Genomic DNA, 15,779 nt, shown 5'->3' on the forward strand with positions numbered 1-15,779 from the left:
TGTGAGGCAAGACTTACCCTTACAGAAGCCATGCTGACTCTCCCTCAGCAAGGCCTGTTCGTCTATGTGTTTTGAGATCCTATCTTTGGTGAGGCATTCCACCATCTTACCCGGTATAGATGTTAGGCTGACCGGCCTATAGTTTCCCGGGTCCCCCCTCTTTCCCTTTTTAAAAATAGGCGTGACATTTGCTATCCTCCAATCTTCTGGTACCGTGGCCGTTTTGAGGGACAAGTTGCATACCTTAGTCAAGTTGCAGCCACGGTCTCATTGATTCTGCACCAGTCTGAGGGCTGCCCTCTTCCCCTCCCCAGGGAGGATAGGAGGACGGCTCTCAGAATGGCCAGGGAGCCAGCCCAGTCAGAAGAAGCGCACTTCTCCTCTGATTTTGGAGGAGGCACACTCTATTTCAAGCTCCGAAGGACCCTTTCGTGGAATAGCCTTCCCAGGATCAACACACTGGGAAGTAATTATTTAAAAAGCTGGCATATGCTACTATGACTTGTAACCTGAAATGAGCTTTTCCTCCGAAAATTTGTCCAATCCCCTCTTAAAGGCATCCAGGCAAGATGCCATCACTACTTCCTGTGGCAAAGAGTTCCACAAACTAATTACATGCTGGGTAAAGAAATATTTTCTTCTGTCTGTCCTAACTCTTCCAACACTAAACTTTAGTGGATGCCCTCTGGTTCTGGTGTTATGTGAGAGGGAAAAGAGTTTCTCTCTGTCCACTCCGTCCTTCCCCTGCATAATTTGGTATGTCTCAATCAAGTTCCCGCTCAGGCGCCTGTTTTCTAGACTGAAAAGCCCCAAATGCTATAGCCTTTCCTCATAAGGGAGGTGCCCCAGCCCAGTAATCATCTTAGTTGTTCTCTTTTGCACCTTTTCCATTTCCATTATGTCCTTTTTGAGATGTGGTAACCAGAACTGGATACAATACTCCAGGTGTAGCCTTACCATCAGTTTAAACAACGACATTACAATATTAGCTGTCGTATTCTCAGTGCCTTTCCTAATGATCCCAAGCATGGAATTAGCTCTCTTCACTGCTGCCGCACATTGGGCCAACACTTTCATTGAACTGTCCACCCCAAGATCTCTCTCCTGATCTGTCTCAGACAGCTCAGAACCCATTAGCCTATATGTAAAATTTTGATTCTTTGCCCCAATGTGCATGACTTTACACTTACTGACATTGAAACGCATCTTCCATTTTGGTGCCCAGTCTCCCAGTTTGGAGAGATCCTTCTGGAGCTCTTCACAAACTCTTCTGGTCTTCACCACTCAGAAAAGTTTGGTGTCATCTGCAAACTTGGCCATCTCACTACTTAGCCCTGCCTCCAGGTCATTTATGAACGGGTTGAAAAGTACAGGTCCCAGGACAGATCCTTGGGGTACCTCACTTTCCACCTCTCTCCATTGTGAAAACTGCCCATTGACACCCACTCTCTGCTTCCTGGACCTCAACCAGTTCCTAATCCAGCAGAGGACCTGCCCTCTAAGTCCCTGACTGTGGAGCTTTCTCAGCAGCCTTTGGTGAGGGACCTTGTCAAACACTTTCTGAAAGTCCAGGTATATAATGTCCATGGGTTCTCCTGCATCCACATGCCTGTGACCTTTTCAAAGAATTCTAAAAGGTTTGTGAGGCAAGACTTACCATTACAGAAGCCATGCTGATTCTCCCTCAGCAAGGCTCGTTTGTCTACGTCAGGGGTGCCCAAACTCCAGCCCTGGGGCCACTTGTGGCCCTCGAGGACTCCCAATGTGGCCCTCAGGGAGCCCCCAGTCTCCAATGAACCTCTGGCCCTTCAGAGACTTGCTGGAACCCACACTGGCCCGACGCAACTGCTCTCAGCGTTGAGGCATGGTGACCTTTGACCCTAGACCTGGAGAGCCCAGTAGAGTATAAGCAGAGTGCTAAGGGCTCCCTCCACCTCTTGCTGTTTCACGTCTGTGTTGCAGTAGCGGCAGCAAAGGAAAGGTCAACCTTGCTTTGTGCAAGGCCTTTTATAGGCCTTGAGCTATTGCAAGACCTTCACTTACAGCAACTGTTACCCCGCACGTGCCCGATCTCATCTGATCTCAGAAGCTAAGCAGGTTCAGACCTGGTTAGTACTTGGATGGGAGACCGCATGGGAATACCAGGTGCTGTAGGCTTATACCATAGTCTTTCGAGACTGAAGGTTGCCAACCATTCAGTCATATAAGTTCATCTTTAATATATTCATTTATGTAAATATATTCAAATTTGAAATGTAAATTAATCCTTTTTTTCCCTGGCCCCCAACACAGTGTAAGAAAGATGATGTGGCCCTCCTGCCAAAAACTTTGGACACCCCTGGTCTATGTGTTTTAAGATTTTATCTTTGATGAGGCATTCTACCATCTTACCTGGAACAGGCTGACTGGCCTATAATTTCCCGGGTCCCCTCACCTTTCCTTTTTAAAGATCGGTGTGACATTTGCTGTCTTCCAATCTTCTGGCACTTTGTCCGTTTTAAGGAACAAGTTGCATATTTTAGTCAAGAGATCATCAACTTCATTCTTCAGTTCCTTAATAACTCTTGGGCACAAAAGATTATGCTACAATAAATTTATAAGTCTTTAAGGTGCTATAAAGTTCATCCTTTTTGGTACTACAGATTTTCGAAGCTAATGTCTGGTGCAGGATTATGCTGCTCTCATCTTTTTGAAAAGACAGGTCCGTAAAACTAGCAAAGGGATGCAGTAGTTGCTCCAGGCAGTTTCTAAAATATATACCCGCAGGATGTCCTCCTGCCCCCAAGTATAGGTTAGACTCCAGGGCCCTATACTTGAGTCAAAACATCTCGTTCTTGCCAGCCCAGCACTATTGCACCTGCGTGAAAACACCACGGAAAAACATACCATGCCTATGTGAAAGTGCCGACCTGTGCAGCCACCTGTAACTCAGATACTCACAACTCAGAAGATCAGTGGGATTTCAAAGACTTGCCTGTGGACTATTGTATGCCTCTTTGGTGTCTAGTGGGCCAAAACAATTGCAACACAGAAGGGTGCTTCATAAAAATGTTCCTTTAGTCTTAATTTTCCTTTTAGTATTTTTAGTCATATTAGTCCTAATTAAATTATAAAATTAATACTGTACAGTTTTCTCTGTGTTTAAGAGACTAGATGAGGGCCTGAGAGGGCCTTGATCAAACTCAGCTTTAACCCTCCCCTCCCTCCTGCCTTCATTCCTTTTTCCTTCAGCACAGCTTCCCTGCCCTTTGGGAATGCTTCCTCTATACTCCCTTCCTAAGCTATCTGCTGTGCTGAAGGATAGTGGAATGAAGGCAGGAGGTGTCCTGCTCCCTCAAATGATTCTGCCCCTTATGTGTGAAACTCCCTCACCTGAGAGATGTCTTCCTCAACAACCTACCATCTTTATGACCATATTTGTACATTCACCATTTGGTGAGTATCTCACTAATCTGTGAAAGTGTTTCACTGTCTTACCTTGGTACGAAGCACATCAAAGTTTACATAAGACATATGTTTCTTTTGTTTTTCAAGGTGGCAAGCTACTTGCTATTGCACCCTTACCACACACGTTTCTAAATTCTTTGTTTCTGTCATTAATATTGTAGTTACCCTGGTGGTTTCAAACAGGTGACAGCAGCTCAGCTTCATCAAAAGGATCCAACAGCAGTAAGTGAGCCTTTTTTCTTCATGCTCCATCTCCAAATGGCTTGCAGACCTACCCCTGGGATGTCTTGCCCATGTCTTGCCCTATTTCAAGCAGAGTGCCTAGTTGATTTCCTGTGTGCATTTGTCACTGATGCAGGTGTTGTCATCTCACAGGCTCACAACCTTGAAGTTGTTTTTTTTAAACTCCTCCTTGCCCTTTACCTCCTCAACTGCCATGTTCTCCCACTCAAAGCCTTTCCATGTGATCCCTTTGGGCTTCCCCGTTTTTGCTTTGCACAGTATATTTGCAATTCATGTGGTTTGTATGTGATTTGAATGACAATAGGATGATATCTCTACTGGACACAATAGATAGGGTATAGCTGTATTCTGTGCACTCATCTCTTTTGTCACGTGTTCTCTCTAATTTGTGAGAATGAGAGAGGATTGCTAATTATGTCACAGACAGTACCTAGTAAGGATCAATGATACTAATCATGCACAAAGGCCCTCTGTAATCACTGCTGCCTTCTCTCTGTTCTTGCTCCTGTAATCTCCTTCATTCTGTCTTTGCCACCTTTCTTGACCTGATTCAAAAGGCCACATCTTTCTTTCCTGATTCTGTGATCACACCAGTTATCTGTTAAGGCCCCTTCTCCTTTAAACATATAGCCATGTCTTGACATTATCTGAGTGCATATAATATGTCCCCTGCAGTAGCACTTTGTAGTGTTGTAGGCTCAACTTGATGCACACTTGCAAAAAGATTGGTATACCCTGAGCCTTCTAAGCAGAAACTGTGTCCCTTCTGTGTACTGCACTGTGCACAATGTGCCATTGGCTCTGGGTGATACGCATCTAAAGGTGTATTTACTTGTCTTGTATTTAAAGTCATTCAGTGATGTTAAAAACAACTCGAATGACCTCTTCAGAAAGACACTCAATACTAACAGATTATAGATCTACTTTTTTATTTTGAAAAGAGAAACTATAACTGACTTCAGGATTTTTTTTTTGTAACCACAGAGATTTTGGGGGGTAGGAAAATACTTGTACAATAAAATTTTACCTCTTTTGTGTACAGATTAGGCAGGCTAACTTTTTCTTGTGGTTAGTCATAGATGGTCATAAATCAGTGGTTCTCACACTTTTAGCACTGGGACCCACTTTTTTAGAATGAGAATCTGTTAGGACCCACTGGAAGTGATGTCATGACTGGAAGTGACATCAACAAGCAGGGAAATTTTTTGCAATCCTACCCACACTTAACCAGGAGTAAGTCCCACTGACTATCTTTGTTAAAAACATATACATAGTAAAAGCATATACATAGTAGCCTGTTAAAAGTACAGATCTGTAATATTTCCCCAAATGCAGTCACATACCATGGCAGCATCTAAGTTCAATATATTAAAAATAAAATATTAAAATGAATGGGGACCCACCTGAAATTGGCTCGCGACCCACCTAGTGGGTCCCAACCCACAGTTTGAGAAACACTGTCATAGATGGTGGAGCTGTTTAACAACAATCAGCACCTCTCCAGGTCACTTTGAGTTGTAAAAAAAAAAAAGACTCAAGCTCTGTTGAAAATATAACAGAGTTTCTGTTTTGTTTTTCACCTCATGGGAAATTACTCATGTAACTGGAGTGAAACTTCTACCCTGTGTATGTTTTTATTTACAGAAAACAAGCTGTACCTGGTGTCTAGCTAAATTTTGATTTGTTATGTGTTGGTGACAATGTTCTAAAAAGGGCAAAGGTGTAGCATGACAAGCTTTCATGTTTTAACAAGAAAAATACCTCTTGGGGTAGTAAAAACAATTGGTTTTTTTGTTTCATTTTATTATTCTTTAACTTTCTGCTGCATATTTAGGCAGCTGAACACATGAGGGCAGCATAACCCAATATGCCCAAGAACTAGACTCTGAGCAGTTTCTCTTTTGGCATTCACTCTGGATTACATCTTGAGAGCCAAGTTCTCATGAGACAAATTTCACTGGGGAAAAAAAATAATTCAGTGCACTAGAAATGAAAACGTATTTGACAGTGGAGCACCAGGAAGTGGACTAATTTAGGATGGTCTAGTCACAGCCTGGCAACCTTCTTTTTTATGGTTTTAAATGTATGCATACACACTGCATAGTCAAAAAGAACCCATTTCTGCTATGCAGGTTTCTACATAATGTTTGGAGGATAGACAAATGAAAAAATAAATTACAGCCTAGATGAGCTAGTTATTCTATCTCTTAATGTACCTCTTGCATTATTAATAACAGAAATTGTCCTTCAACTGAATTTTTAGAATGGTTTATAAAAGTGAGATAATCACAGTTTCACAAATCTTAAAACTGGCAGCTAAAATGAATAATAGCCCAATTCTACCTTCTGGCCTCCACCAGTGGAACTCGCATTCCACTGGCAAGAAGTACCTGGATCCTTGTGTATGCCGTGGGAAATCATCACCCTTGCTGACACTGTTGTTGAGTGCAGCAAGGCTGTCAGCACGGTTTCTGGCAGCCGTACATGTGGGTCAGCAGCAAGACCATCATACTTCAGAGTGAGTGAGTCAGTGGGGGGCAAGCAGTGGGAAGGAGTAGGGGTGTTTTTGGATGGGGAGAAGGAGGGAGCGGGTGAATCCGACGGCAGTGGTGCATCCCGGATCTTATCCTCTCCTTTTAAAACCTCTCCACCCCTTTCCTCTTCTCAGATGTATGCCACTAAAATAGGTCCCATATGTCCAAAGAGACCCATTGGCGATCAGGCAATGGTACAGTGAGCCCTCCTTATTCACAGGTTCAGCGCCTGTGCTCAATGTGGGTGTCAAGCCCACATCTGGAGAGCTTCAAGGATCTCCCAGTCATGTCTGGACGGTGTTCTGAGGTGTGGGGAAGTTGCATTCCTCCTCCCCACACCTTGAAAGGCCTCCCAAACACTTTGGAGAGACACATCCCATTGCTGGCTTGGGCTCTCCCCACCCCATACGGATTTAATTATTGGCGGAATTTGATATCCATGGGGATCTGGGAATGAATTCCCCATGTATACCAAGGACCCACTGAATCTTCCTACTAGAGATAAGTACAGAATGTTTTTACTTACCTTCTGTAGGATGTCTGATCACTGTCCCGTCCGTCCATCTCCCCATTGGCTGCAGCACGTGCCTTTTTGGTGTGGCTGCATAGGCGTGGTAGTGGAAAGATTGGACTGTAAAACCTTTAAAGGCACAGGATCATGAGAGCATCTTTGCCTGGTGCCAGAAGGCTAGCAGTACGGGTAAGCCTCCCTGAGGAATGAATTCCGCCAGTGGGTTGCTACCAGGGAGAAAGTGCTCTCACCAATTGCCATACACCTTGCCTTAGATAGTGGGAGCATCTGGAGAAGATCCTCAGAAGATTATCTTAGGTAGGTTAATATGGGAGCAATCATTCCTTCAGATACCTAGCCTTAGAGGTCAACACCAGAATTGGTATTGTGTCCAGAAATTAATGTAGGAGCGTGACAAGAGCAGACTGCCGGCAGCCTGAACATCTGATGAAACTAGACCTAATGATAAACCGGAAGTGGAAGTTTGCTGCTTTGAACTTGAGAACACACTGCTAGCTGATGAAGATGACATGAAATGACAGTTTTATGCTCCCATGCAAGGGCTCCCATTAGAATTAGCTTTTCATTCTGTATGCTGACTTTCTCTACCATAAACAAAAGGCACTTTAATTTGTGTGAGAGTGGGAATGCAATCATAGCCCATCTTCCTTTAACCCTGAAGCTTTCCATGCCCCACAGGGCCCCTGCCCCTTCGGAACAAATCTTCATGGGTTGCAGAAGGCTGTTGAGCCAAAGAGGGGCCAGAGAATTGCCATTTCAAAAAGGTGGCTATATAACTGTGCTCTAAGAAGTGAAAGGTTTTGTGAAAGAAATCCAGAAATAAAGCACTTGGAACTAAGGGCTATCAGACCTAGCGTGCGAGTAAATTTAGCTCAGAGTATAGTTTTTATAAGTGGAAAACTAGCCTAATCCTGCCCCATTTTTTGTTCCTTGAAACTCCCAAGTAGAAATGTTGCATGGTTTCTTTATTATAATCCTTACAGTTTTTTAAAGAAATTCAGTTCTCTAAGATTCATTTCTTTTTCTCAGCTTGCTTAAGGCAATTTCTTTGCCCAAGTCTATACCCATTTTCTTATTTTTCCAGCTGTCTCTCTACCGCTCATCTTTAGTTCCTTTTCATTCTTCACAGCATATCCCAGTTGCTTTGTTCAGAGGTACAGTAGACAACTGATCAGTCCAAATTTGTCATAATGTTCCACATGTTCTTTTAATTAGCACAAATAGGATTTGCAGAGCACTGAAAATAAATAGGGAGTGTATTTCTAGTGATGACGGAATGAATCAAAGGAGTACTTATGTAAATTGGCAAATGCATTAAGTAGTCATGAATTCACTGAGTTGAGTCATGCTTTTACTCGTCTTCTGTTTAAAATAGTTCAGCACAATTATTTTGTCCTAAAGGGACATTCTGCACCTCACCTCTGAGCATGGTGCACCTCTGAGCATGGTGACATTTTTATTTATTTATTTATTTATTTATTTATTTATTTATTTATTTATTGGATTTGTATTCTGCCTTTCTCCCCGAAGGGCACCCAAGGCAGTGACATTAGCAGTGGGCTTTGAGCTAACTGCCACATGATGTTAAATCAGGCTTTTTCAGCCTTTCTTTTTTTCTTGCAAGTACCAAATAAGCACAGTTCTCAACAAAACAAAAATCACAGCAATTCCACAGCCAATCATTGTCCTTTCCCCTAAAGTGAAATGAAGATCTCAAGTCTTTGGACAGTGTCTGAAGGTGGAAGACATTCCAGATAGTCGCCATCTAGAATTCTGCTCAAAATCCCTCAGAAGGCAAGGCTTGAGCATATGGGAAGCCGTGTATGGATAGAGACAGTACAGGTCCCAAACTGTTGTAACCAATACCTTGACTAGTTCCCAGAAGTAAACTAGTAGCCAGTACAATTCCTGCAAAATTGGGATGATGCCATCGTAGCAGAGTCCCAGTTAAAAGTCTGGCTGCTGCATTTTGCAATCTGATATGGAGCCCAGCTTTTTATAGTTCTTGCACCCATTCATTTCTACACTATCACTTCTTCAGCAAACTCAAGGTTGGTAATGGCTGCATATAAAAGCTTTTTTTTAAAACGTTTAGTTTTGTTTAGGATATTTTTAACCTACTCTAGCTGAATGTGTGGCAAGCTGAGCACAGGGTAATACTATTCACAAGCTTGTTTTCCACAGTGAATCTCCACCATTAGATGTCTGCCAAAAAACCAGCTCAAGGTGATAAGTCATGTTTTTATTGTAGACTTCATATATTTTTAAGAATCCTATAAAAAAGACTTAATGTTGATAGTGATATTGTAACAGATCTTGGTTAGTTAAATTTTCTTTCCTTTTTTCCCCCCTGAGATAATTGAAGAATCTCTGTTAGAGGACATTATAATATTTTCAAAGGGGTTGTCGGCTAGAATTGGTCAGTTTTTCATGTTCACTTTTGAACCAGATCTTTTTCCTTGAATTCATCTCATTATATCACTGTCTTTTCTCAAATAATAATGAGTCATCCAGATTTGCCTTGGAAAATGTAGCAAGTTATTATTTCCGGTCTCTTACTTTCCAGCTATGGTATATATTATGAGGATGTATTTATATGTCAGTATTTTAAATCTATATTATATATATTTAAACTTTTTCTCTTCAGGGTTGCCTGTTTGACAGTTTTATTAGTTCCTCCCAAACTTGTCCAAAATTCTGAGAAACTCTTTATTATTAATATAATTATTAGCAGTATTTATATACCACTTTTCAACAAAAAAGTTCACAAAGCGGTTTACAAACAACTAATGGCTCCCTGTCCCAAAAGGGCTAACAGTCTAAAAAGATGCAAAAGAACACCAGCAAACAGCTGCTAGAAAAGACACTGCTGGTCTAAAAAGTGTCTCTTACCCAGTTAGCAGGGGTTTAATATTAATGTATTGCATTTGTGGCTGTGGTTTATTTGCTTTTTATTTGAGAAGAAGAATAGACAAATGCAGCCCAAGAACACAACATTGTCCCTATAAACTTCCCACCAGAATCTCAGAACAGTTCCGCTTTCAAGATTAACTCACTCATATTATGCACCGCAGCTTCCTAAGCATGAGTCAAGACTCGAGCAACTAGAAATGAGCATCTGAGGTGCATACATTGGTTACAATGAAAAGATCCACAAGTCTGTTTTTACGTATGTCTCAAGATTTCTAATGTCATGTCAGGATTTTGGACATAAAGGGTTAGAACTGTTCATTGATTCGGTTGAAGAGAACGTGCTGAACATCACATTAACCATTTCTCCATACCATGGTTGGAGAATCTAGAATGACTTCTTTCTTTCCTGTGTATGACTTCCCTTTCCATTTTCTGTTAGCTCTGAAGTCTGACTCAGCAAATGATGGTTAGCTTTCAAAACTATGGGTAGCACTGAGCAGGAAATGTAGATAGAAGCCCCTTGTGAGAGGAGGGAATGCACAAGTCCACACCTCAATCATGAAATAATTACCCTTCCTTTAAAGTTAAAAAAGCACCCCCTAATTAGATAGCGTCACAATTAATCTCATGTCTAGTTTGGTCCTTAATGTTGCATGGAAAGGCATTGCAATACTAATGAACTCTCCTAAAAATATGTTATTTGATCGCTTGTTAGAGTACCTTGTAGATTTATGTATCCTGCTCTTCCCCAAGGGTCTCAGGTTGATGTACATCCTCTCTCCTCCCCTATTCTGTAATCCAAGTTTAGCTGTGTTTAAAAAAAAATCAGCAAACAAATCATCTGCATTATATAAAATAGCTTTGTTTATGAATATAGAAACATATAGAGGCTATGCCTCTGTCAGTTTTATTTGAAGAAAAGCACCTGACCGTTTGAGACTTGAAAGTGAAAGTTTCTTTGGCTTTTGATTTTTATAGTCTCCTCAACATTTTATTGTTTTGTTACCTTTGCAAGTACGTGCATGCACACATGCACCCCTGAAAAATGTACTTATTCTCTCCTTTCAGTACTTCATAGACCTAACAGTAGGGAAACCATACTGGCAAAAAGGCAATTCCAGATGTGAAGCAACACAGCACTTCTTGTCCCCAAGAATTATCACTCTAAATCTTGAAGGCTGGTCTGCAAAGGAAAGTGTGTAATGCCTGAGAACACTATTCTCCTGTTTTGAAGAGGCTGAAAACTCTCAAGAACAACCACTTGAGGGGCAGTCATGTCAACTCCTGACAAAATAGGTTAGACCAGTGGTTCTTACACATTTAGCACTGGGACCCACTTTTTAGAAGGAGAATCTGTCAGGACCCACTGGAAGTGATGTCATGACCAGAAGTGACATCACCAATCAGGAAAATTTTTCACAGTCCTAGGCTGCAATCCTACCCACACTAACCCAGGAGTAAACTCCATTGACTATCATTGTTAAAAGAATATACATAGTAGCCTATTCAAAGTACAGATCTGTAACATTTCCCCAAATGCAGTCACATACCATGGTAGCATCAAGTCTAGTATATTAAAAATAAAATATTGAAATGAATGGGGACGCACCTGAAATTGATTTGCGACCACCTAGTGGGTCCCGACCCACAGTTTGAGAAACACTGGGTTTGACAGACCTAGATTGGTTAGCAAGTTTTCTATCCTATATAGTTTCTTGGTAGTGAGTCTGCAAAATTATTCAAGCAGACATTCTCTCACTTTTCTTCTGAAGGCAGAGTGTAGTCAGATTTATTTACAGTTATATGAAATCTGCATTCAAGTCTGTGTGACTTCAGAATGAAACTACTTTGAATTTTGTCATTTTGTTGTGTCTTTCGTTGTCCCTATACAGTTTGTGTTTGATGCTGCATCAAAAGGAGTTTTCCACTTACTTTGACTATATTCCAGAATTCCACTGTTAATTTTTCCTGCAGTTTAGATTACTTGGTTAAATAGTATACAAGAAATTAAATTACAGTATCTGTAAAAGTTTGCTGTAACTAGTGGAGCCATGATGTTTTTCACAATACTAGATATTAGTGTTATTGATAGTTTTTCTTCCTTCATACACACAGCACAAACCAGGTCGTTAGCCACGTACTGTATATTGATCATGTAAATGGACCATAAACTGCTAATTAAAAAAAACAACGCAGCATGTTCTTTTAAAAGCTTGCCCTGCATAGAGCTGACTTTGTCTGCCATAGATCTTAAAGACTCTTGGTGTTTGTTTTATGTAATAGTTTCCCTTTGGGTGTAGTCCATATGGCTTTCCAGTTTTTATAGAAAGGAATATATTGGCATACTCTGATCTTTAGCCCAAGAAAAACTGCCTTGAACTGTAGTTCTTTTGGTAGGTCCATAGATCTTATTTACTCTTCCTAGTCTTATGAATAGGCCTGTTCATCTGGAACAAATAGCTAGCAAGTTGCTTTCATGGGCTAAATGTCTGCAGGTAAGGACTGTTCTCCTTTCAGCCTGGAGTGTGGGGAGCCTGCCTTACTGTCCTGAGTGATGGTAGTTAGAAAGTTGGTGGCCAAAGTATGTGCTTCGTATTCCCTTTCACCAGCACTGCAGGTGTTCATAAGGCAGAGGGAAGAGCCAGGCACATTAGCTCTTCTCATTGTCCTCCTCTGCAGATGGAACCCAACCCATACGGGCAGCCCCCATTCTGGCTTCACCTCCCAGCCTGTACCTGCTTCCTTTCTTCTCTGACCTCTGTCTCTTCTCTCATTCTACCTCTAGTGGCTGCTCTACCTCTTCCAGCCCTAGATCATCCTCCTTATCTGCCCTTCCTCTTAAGTCTCCTGCAGCTCTTCTTAAGCCCTCTTGGTCTTCCTTCCTGGTTCTGCTTCTCCTCCCTGCTCTTGCTCACCTCTGTTCCCACATCTTCTTCCTTGTCTCAGTCTGCCGGTCTGTTCTTTTGCCACTGCTTTCACTCTCCAGCTTGTCTGTCTCACCTCTCCTTCCTAATTCATCTCCCTTTGTCCCTTAGTCCAACCCCTTTAATGGGCTGATACCAGTAACCCTCTGGTGAATTGCTGGCAGCTAGAGCTTCACTAGCTTGTGAGTCCTCACCTGTGCTGCCTGGTATTACCTGGTCCATATTTTATTTCCTTGCACGTAGGAAACACATTTATACATGGGTACTTATTCCTGAGTGCCTGCCGGGAGAGCATAGAGAACCACTCGCCAGCTGTAGTCTGAACCTCAGGAACCCCATTCCCTCTCTGTCCTACTAATCTAGATTTTCCTCTCTTTTTCTTCCTTTCATACACCTCAAAAAAAAAAAAGGAAAAAACAGGGACTTGCGGTTTCATTGCAAAAAAGCAGAAGTGCCCATTTTATTTATTTATTTTACAATTTTGTGACTACGGGGAGCCCTGTGATAGGCACACCCCGGACCCCCCAGGACTGCAGCGCTGGCTGCAGGAAAGTAGAAAACCCCCCTCCTGCCCCCTGCAGCGGCGCGATCTTGGGGATCGCGTTGCTGCCTTCCCCCTCCCCTGCATCACTTTACAGTGCTCCCTTGTAGGAGTTTGGCAAGCACTGTGCTAGACATCAGGTACAAAGAGGTCAATCTATGTAAGAAAGCAATTGTGTGTGATATAGCCATTTTATCCTTGCATGTTGCACCAAATACTCTCTTTCCTGGTCCTCTGTTCAAAATTTGTGAGAATTTAGGTCAGAAAATATTGTGTGCCTATTACATAAATATGTATTTCTGTTCCAGATTGTAAAACTGGCTATCTATGGAATGCTTCCCAAAAACCTTCACAGGAGAACCATGATGCAAAGGCTGCATCTCTTTGCAGATGATGTAAGTACTTTGTGTAATGATTTGCTGGGCCATTTGTATTGACTGGGCCATGTTCAGCACTGTATAATTATTTTGTGTGGACTCATCTCCACTGTAAACCTCAACAGTATCCATACACATTCCTTTTCCCAATGCTGAATGGTGCATCTGACGAAGTAGATTCTGGTTCATGCCACAATAAACATGTTGGACTTTAAGCTACTGGAGGACCATTTGGCTATGATCCTATGCCTGTAAGCTCTATTGAACACAGTGGGAATTACTGCTGAATAAATGTACATATGGTTGTGCTGAGTTTTGTAACATGGCTAATTTTCTAGAAGAAATGTCATTGTTTTTTAAGCTCATAAGCATCAATGTAAAACAGTTCCCTTTTAACAGAGCAGTCCTATACATGCTAACTCAGAAGTACGTTCCACTGTTCAGGACTTACTTTCAGATGAGTTTTATAGAATTGCACTAGGTGGACCCAATCGTATTCAGTTTTCCAGTGCCAAAGCTGCTGTACCTATGGGGTATGTTGCTCCCCTGCTTCCTGCATTGGGGAGGCAGTCATGGAGGTCTCCTCAAGATATGGGAACAATGAAATTGACAAGGTATGGGAACAATGACATTTGTTCCCTTACCTCAGGATTGCATTGCGGCTGCCCCAGTACTGGAAAGTCTGATAGGATTGGGCCCTGTGTGTGTGCAGAGAAAGAGACTGATCTACCTTTTTCGTACGAGTGAGCTGCTTTGTATTGTTGGGCTTGGACAGACCTGTATCCTTTCTCATCAGCAAGTCCTTAGGAAGTATCATACAGTACTGTAGCTAATGAGAAACTAATATTACAGGCATACAGGACCCATAAGAACTTTTGGGGTCCTTAATCTCCCAAACCAGCACTTTGAATGGGACCCCGTGTGGAGCAAGTAAACACCAGCAAGTGGCACGATTTATATGACTTTGATTAGAAAATGTATGATGATGAAGAAATTATGCATATGAGGTCTAGGATGAACTAGAGAATATTATTTCTCATGCCCACATCTTCAGGTTATCCCCGAAGAAATACGCAAGAATCTTGTAGAAGAACTTCATCAGCCCCGCAAAGTTCCAAAGAGATTTGATGAATATACGCAAGAGGAAATTGATGCTTTCCCGAAGCTCTGGACTCCGTAAGTGTCTAAAAGCCCCTTAAAAGAGCATTTAAGATTTCCTGTCTGAGAGATTAACTTTTAAAAGAATTCAGGAGCCTTTAAGTGGATAAGAAAAAATTTTTTGTTTTTGACTGTTTTTGAGTCAAACTCTGTCTTGAAGCAGACAAACGGTGCAACTCATTTAGTTTTAGGCTGTTTCAAGCATTTACACAGGCCAACACACATTTTGCTTCCTTAAACATTACATCAATTCCTGGGTATATTTGGGGTGCTGATTCCAAAAATGGCATCCATTTTACCCTATCACGTCTAGTTTTGGAGACACGGCATAGCCTCTTTAGTGAATGGTTCAAGCAGCTTCCTCATGAGGAAGCCTACACCATGGCTTCCTCATGAGAAAGCTGTTTGAACCATTCACTGATGAGGCTATACTGTATCTCCAAAACTAGATGTGATACTCAAAACGGATGCCATTTTTGGAATCGGCATCCCAAATTCATATCAAATCACCATAAAGTTTGGGAAAAACTTTTCTGACCCTCAATTTTGTAGGCCTGTGTTACAAAATCCTATGTGTGTCTGTAAGAATGAATGAAAAAAGCTGTTGTGTAGTCTTTGAGCCAGGTAAAGGATAAGTTTTTGAGGTTGCAATTCTATATGCACTTATTCGGGAGTAACAGTCCAATCCTATCTACTGTGTTCCGTTGTTGAAACAGGCCATACAGCGGTCCATGCAGCATACTGGCAGTGGCCATTTTAGAACTGCCACCAGAACCAGTGATCTGCTGCAGGGGGGCAGGTAAACTGACACTGAGGGTAGATTGTGGGAAAACAGGGGTGGAACGGGGCATTCCAAGTGAGGAACCAGGAAGGGGTGGATCTGGCAACAATGGCACATACTGAATCTTACCCCCTTTTCAAAAATCTCCCTATCTCTTTTCCCTCCTTGGACATACGCCACCAAAATAGGCAGTGTATGTTGGAGAAAACACACAGGTGGTCCCAGGGCTTACGTGGAGGTAAATAAAAAATATTTGTACTTACCTCCAATTTACATTCAGGTCTCCCCCATAGAATGTAGTATGCACCATATTGGTGCAGCTGCATCAG

The 15,779-nt window shown here is 41.9% G+C and overlaps 1 protein-coding gene and 1 pseudogene across 1 annotated transcript in view; both read left to right on the forward strand.

Annotated features, from left to right (window-relative positions):
* Positions 1–15,779, forward strand: part of MRPL13 (mitochondrial ribosomal protein L13) — a 46,261-nt gene that overhangs the window by 9,017 nt on the left and 21,465 nt on the right. Inside the window, exons 4-6 of the mRNA XM_066623756.1 lie at positions 3,609–3,669; positions 13,443–13,529; positions 14,566–14,687. Of these exons, the coding sequence (XP_066479853.1) occupies positions 3,609–3,669; positions 13,443–13,529; positions 14,566–14,687 (270 nt within the window). The remainder of the gene's footprint in view (positions 1–3,608; positions 3,670–13,442; positions 13,530–14,565; positions 14,688–15,779) is intronic.
* LOC136650686 (5S ribosomal RNA) lies at positions 2,038–2,157 on the forward strand (annotated as a pseudogene).

Source organism: Tiliqua scincoides, chromosome 4 (genome assembly GCF_035046505.1).
Source record: "Tiliqua scincoides isolate rTilSci1 chromosome 4, rTilSci1.hap2, whole genome shotgun sequence".
Classification (NCBI taxonomy): Eukaryota; Metazoa; Chordata; class Lepidosauria; order Squamata; family Scincidae; genus Tiliqua; species Tiliqua scincoides.